This window comes from Pecten maximus, unplaced genomic scaffold (genome assembly GCF_902652985.1).
Source record: "Pecten maximus unplaced genomic scaffold, xPecMax1.1, whole genome shotgun sequence".
Classification (NCBI taxonomy): Eukaryota; Metazoa; Mollusca; class Bivalvia; order Pectinida; family Pectinidae; genus Pecten; species Pecten maximus.
Genome location: NW_022980889.1, coordinates 7,548 through 12,688, shown reverse-complemented (window position 1 = coordinate 12,688; position 5,141 = coordinate 7,548). Strand labels below are relative to the sequence as shown.

General features: G+C 42.5%; 3 protein-coding genes and 2 non-coding genes across 5 annotated transcripts; all 5 read right to left on the bottom strand.

Moving 5' to 3' along the window:
- Positions 1 to 108: 108 nt before the first annotated feature.
- LOC117319793 (probable RNA 2'-phosphotransferase) lies at positions 109 to 666 on the bottom strand. Its single transcript, XM_033874535.1, has one exon. It carries the CDS (start codon positions 664 to 666, stop codon positions 109 to 111), a length of 558 nt encoding a protein of 185 aa, XP_033730426.1.
- A 957-nt stretch (positions 667 to 1,623) lies between these two features.
- On the bottom strand, positions 1,624 to 1,696 carry Trnar-ccu. The gene has a single exon. It is a non-coding gene; the product is annotated as a tRNA-Arg (tRNA).
- Positions 1,697 to 2,113: 417 nt separating this feature from the next.
- Positions 2,114 to 2,671, bottom strand: LOC117319790 (probable RNA 2'-phosphotransferase). The gene has a single exon (XM_033874534.1). The coding sequence runs from the start codon at positions 2,669 to 2,671 to the stop codon at positions 2,114 to 2,116; it is 558 nt and encodes a 185-aa protein (XP_033730425.1).
- A 959-nt stretch (positions 2,672 to 3,630) lies between these two features.
- Positions 3,631 to 3,703, bottom strand: Trnar-ccu. Its single transcript has one exon. It is a non-coding gene; the product is annotated as a tRNA-Arg (tRNA).
- Positions 3,704 to 4,120: 417 nt separating this feature from the next.
- LOC117319789 (probable RNA 2'-phosphotransferase) lies at positions 4,121 to 4,678 on the bottom strand. The gene has a single exon (XM_033874533.1). It carries the CDS (start codon positions 4,676 to 4,678, stop codon positions 4,121 to 4,123), a length of 558 nt encoding a protein of 185 aa, XP_033730424.1.
- Between the last annotated feature and the right edge of the window lie 463 nt (positions 4,679 to 5,141).

The window sequence follows — 5,141 nt, the reverse complement described above, 5'->3', positions numbered from 1 at the left end:
TTTTATTTCTTTCTTGGTTTTTGGGGAAAATTTTTTTAGTTTAAAAAGCGTTTTGGGGTTTCCGGCGGGTTGGCCAAATTTTCCCTAAGGGCCGTTTTAGTTGGAAGTTCAGAGCACAAGGTACTCTATATCCTTGATGAACTCCGGTGGCACTCTGCAATCTGTGGCGTAGACGTGGGGGCCGATCTTGTACAGGCGGAACCCAGCCCGGAGGAATCCTCTGACGTCAATGTGCACCAACAATTCCGCACCAGCTCTGACGTAATCGGGGGAGTCGGTGAATTCGATGTACGGGCAGCGAGTGTGGTCCAGTCCATACTTAAGGACGGAGTCTGTGTCTCTGGCCTTGATCCCGTGGACGAAGTACGTGAGACCCTCCTGGTTGCGGATCTGTCTCCCAATCTCTGACACCCGGATGTTGACGCTGTGGCCGTAGGTGGCTCGTATCCAGTTGTGATTGTCGGAGTACACCATTCGCTGTCTGTCGTTAGCGGGAAACACCAGCTCATCCAACCTGGCCTTGGTTAGCCGGAAGTGGCGTAGGATGTGACTGGTAGGCACGAAGGAGGTGTCGCGGTCTCGCCATGCGTCGCGGTCATGTCGTAGACTCTTGACAACAGCTTTGCTCTTCTTGGTAGTCATTTTTCTGCTCGGTCGGGAAGTCATGGTGAATGTGGAAATACTCATTTTCGCTGAGATTTTATAGCCATAGTAACCGAAAAGGAACAGAATGATAAAGGGCGTGGTCATATGTTACACGGGTTTTGATTGGCTAAGAACTTGATTGGCTAAGAACACATTCTCCGGAACACCAACCAGAACAGGTAGCTGATGCAGGTAATAGAAACACATTCATCGCATTTGTACAAACACTTCCCTTGATTGATTTCCTCACTTGTACTAACATTCGGTAATTTTTTTTCATCCGGGTACTTTGATATGAACCGCCTGTACAAACATCCCCGCCCCCGGGACATTGATATGGCCTCGTACATGTAACGATAGCTAATTACCCTGTTGGCCTTAGCGGTTTTACGGTTAATTACCATTGAACATATTGAAAACACTGTCTCTTATGTAAACAAATTTTGATGATGAAACATTATACGTCGGGTTCTAATCATTAATTTTATAAATGCAATTTTATCAAAAAAGAAAAATTAAAAAAAAAAAAAAATTAAAAAATGAATCAGTGAGTTTTATCAAATCAATGACATTTTAGTATAAAAAGCGCTACAAGAGTTTTGAGCATTACAATTAGTCACTTTAATCGACTTTCTGTTAAGTGTACGAAGCAAAATAAACAAAATTAACTCGTATATCTCGAATATTGCCGATAGATGTAGACTTACCCTGCCGTTAGTAGGATTTGCATTCTACGATATTGTTCTATGAAAATTGAAAATAAACAAAATAAAACAAAAATTGAAGTCGCACATGACCGAATGGACGGTGTGTGTTTCTTAAAGGGGGCGAATCTATAATTGTTAAACTGCGTCTGTATTACAAAAATGGTTTCACAGGACGTATCACTATGATATAACTGCACATTTTCTAACCTTTAATTGTACATGTTTCATTTGGTGCTCGTTAAAAACTGAAATAACCAGGAACAAGTTACACAACCTCCGGCGGGACTCGAACCCGCAATCCCCGGCTTAGGAGGCCGGTGCCTTATCCATTGGGCCACGGAGGCGGATGTGCGTTATATATGCATGCTGATGGTAATTCCATATATTGGCAAGCTCTGCCTTAATGATTGTCATTTATTTTTTCTGTAGGGGTGGGAGACGCCATTGCTTTACAAATAACTTCATTATCGTTTCTGCTAAAGTTTACAATGTTTATTTATTTTGATTGATTCATTCATTCATTGATTGATTAGATTGACTCATTCAAGTTTTTATTGATTTCTATCATTTTCAATTGATTGTTTTAGTGGAAATGATTTATTGTGTAGCATGTATGTCTTGATTAGATTTGATTTCTTGATTGATTATTGTATTATCATTTCAATGCGTATTTCGAGGTTTCTCTGGGCTTTTTGGGAAGATTGTTAGCCCTAAAAAGGGCTGTTTGTGTGGCCCTGAAAAGGGCCGTTTTAGTTGGAAGTTCAGAGCACAAGGTACTCTATATCCTTGATGAACTCCGGTGGCACTCTGCAATCTGTGGCGTAGACGTGGGGGCCGATCTTGTACAGGCGGAACCCAGCCTGGAGGAATCCTCTGACGTCAATGTGCACCACCAATTCCGCACCAGCTCTGACGTAATCGGGGGAGTCGGTGAATTCGATGTACGGGCAGCGAGTGTGGTCCAGTCCATACTTAAGGACGGAGTCTGTGTCTCTGGCCTTGATCCCGTGGACGAAGTACGTGAGACCCTCCTGGTTGCGGATCTGTCTCCCAATCTCTGACACCCGGATGTTGACGCTGTGGCCGTAGGTGGCTCGTATCCAGTTGTGATTGTCGGAGTACACCATTCGCTGTCTGTCGTTAGCGGGAAACACCAGCTCATCCAACTTGGCCTTGGTTAGCCGGAAGTGGCGTAGGATGTGACTGGTAGGCACGAAGGAGGTGTCGCGGTCTCGCCATGCGTCGCGGTCATGTCGTAGACTCTTGACAACAGCTTTGCTCTTCTTGGTAGTCATTTTTCTGCTCAGTCGGGAAGTCATGGTGAATGTGGAAATACTCATTTTCGCTGAGATTTTATAGCCATAGTAACCGAAAAGGAACAGAATAATAAAGGGCGTGGTCATATGTTACACGGGTTTTGATTGGCTAAGAACTTGATTGGCTAAGAACACATTCTCCGGAACACCAACCAGAACAGGTAGCTGATGCAGGTAATAGAAACACATTCATCGCATTTGTACAAACACTTCCCTTGATTGATTTCCTCACTTGTACTAACATTCGGTAATTTTTTTCATCCGGGTACTTTGATATGAACCGCCTGTACAAACACCCCCGACCCCGGGACATTGATATGGCCTCGTACATGTAACGATAGCTAATTACCCTGTTGGCCTTGGCGGTTTTACGGTTAATTACCATTGAACATATTGAAAACACTGTCTCTTATGTAAACAAATTTTGATGATGAAACATTAGACGTCGGGTTCTAATCATTAATTTTATATATGCAATTTTATCAAAAAAAAAAAAAATTTAAAAAAAAATAAATTAAAAAATGAATCAGTGAGTTTTGATCAAATCAATGACATTTTAGTATAAAAAGCGCTACAAGAGTTTTGAGCATTACAATTAGTCACTTTAATCGACTTTCTGTTAAGTGTACGAAGCAAAATAAACAAAATTAACTCGTATATCTCGAATATTGCCGATAGATGTAGACTTACCCTGCCGTTAGTAGGATTTGCATTCTACGATATTGTTCTATGAAAATTGAAAATAAACAAAAATAAAACAAAAATTGAAGTCGCACATGACCGAATGGACGGTGTGTGTTTCTTAAAGGGGGCGAATCTCTAATTGTTAAACTGCGTCTGTATTACAAAAATGGTTTCACAGGACGTATCACTATGATATAACTGCAAATTTTCTAACTTTTAATTGTACATGTTTCATTTGGTGCTCGTTAAAAACTGAAATAACCAGGAACAAGTTACACAACCTCCGGCGGGACTCGAACCCGCAATCCCCGGCTTAGGAGGCCGGTGCCTTATCCATTGGGCCACGGAGGCGGATGTGCGTTATATATGCATGCTGATGGTAATTCCATATATTGGCAAGCTCTGCCTTAATGATTGTCATTTATTTTTTCTGTAGGGGTGGGAGACGCCATTGCTTTACAAATAACTTCATTATCGTTTCTGCTAAAGTTTACAATGTTTATTTATTTTGATTGATTCATTCATTGATTGATTGATTAGATTGACTCATTCAAGTTTTTATTGATTTCTATCATTTTCAATTGATTGTTTTAGTGGAAATGATTTATTGTGTAGCATGTATGTCTTGATTAGATTTGATTTCTTGATTGATTATTGTATTATCATTTCAATGCGTATTTCGAGGTTTCTCTGGGCTTTTTGGGAAGATTGTTAGCCCTAAAAAGGGCTGTTTGTGTGGCCCTGAAAAGGGCCGTTTTAGTTGGAAGTTCAGAGCACAAGGTACTCTACATCCTTGATGAACTCCGGTGGCACTCTGCAATCTGTGGCGTAGACGTGGGGGCCGATCTTGTACAGGCGGAACCCAGCCTGGAGGAATCCTCTGACGTCAATGTGCACCACCAATTCCGCACCAGCTCTGACGTAATCGGGGGAGTCGGTGAATTCGATGTACGGGCAGCGAGTGTGGTCCAGTCCATACTTAAGGACGGAGTCTGTGTCTCTGGCCTTGATCCCGTGGACGAAGTACGTGAGACCCTCCTGGTTGCGGATCTGTCTCCCAATCTCTGACACCCGGATGTTGACGCTGTGGCCGTAGGTGGCTCGTATCCAGTTGTGATTGTCGGAGTACACCATTCGCTGTCTGTCGTTAGCGGGAAACACCAGCTCATCCAACTTGGCCTTGGTTAGCCGGAAGTGGCGTAGGATGTGACTGGTAGGCACGAAGGAGGTGTCGCGGTCTCGCCATGCGTCGCGGTCATGTCGTAGACTCTTGACAACAGCTTTGCTCTTCTTGGTAGTCATTTTTCTGCTCAGTCGGGAAGTCATGGTGAATGTGGAAATACTCATTTTCGCTGAGATTTTATAGCCATAGTAACCGAAAAGGAACAGAATAATAAAGGGCGTGGTCATATGTTACACGGGTTTTGATTGGCTAAGAACTTGATTGGCTAAGAACACATTCTCCGGAACACCAACCAGAACAGGTAGCTGATGCAGGTAATAGAAACACATTCATCGCATTTGTACAAACACTTCCCTTGATTGATTTCCTCACTTGTACTAACATTCGGTAATTTTTTTCATCCGGGTACTTTGATATGAACCGCCTGTACAAACACCCCCGACCCCGGGACATTGATATGGCCTCGTACATGTAACGATAGCTAACTACCCTGTTGGCCTTGGCGGTTTTACGGTTAATTACCATTGAACATATTGAAAACACTGTCTCTTATGTAAACAAATTTTGATGATGAAACATTAGACGTCGGGTTCTAATCATTAATTT

Bases quoted from the DNA above. Each gene is read 5' to 3' on its own strand.
- LOC117319793 (XM_033874535.1), bottom strand. From the start codon at position 666: ATGACTTCCCGACCGAGCAGAAAAATGACTACCAAGAAGAGCAAAGCT.
- LOC117319790 (XM_033874534.1), bottom strand. From the start codon at position 2,671: ATGACTTCCCGACTGAGCAGAAAAATGACTACCAAGAAGAGCAAAGCT.
- LOC117319789 (XM_033874533.1), bottom strand. From the start codon at position 4,678: ATGACTTCCCGACTGAGCAGAAAAATGACTACCAAGAAGAGCAAAGCT.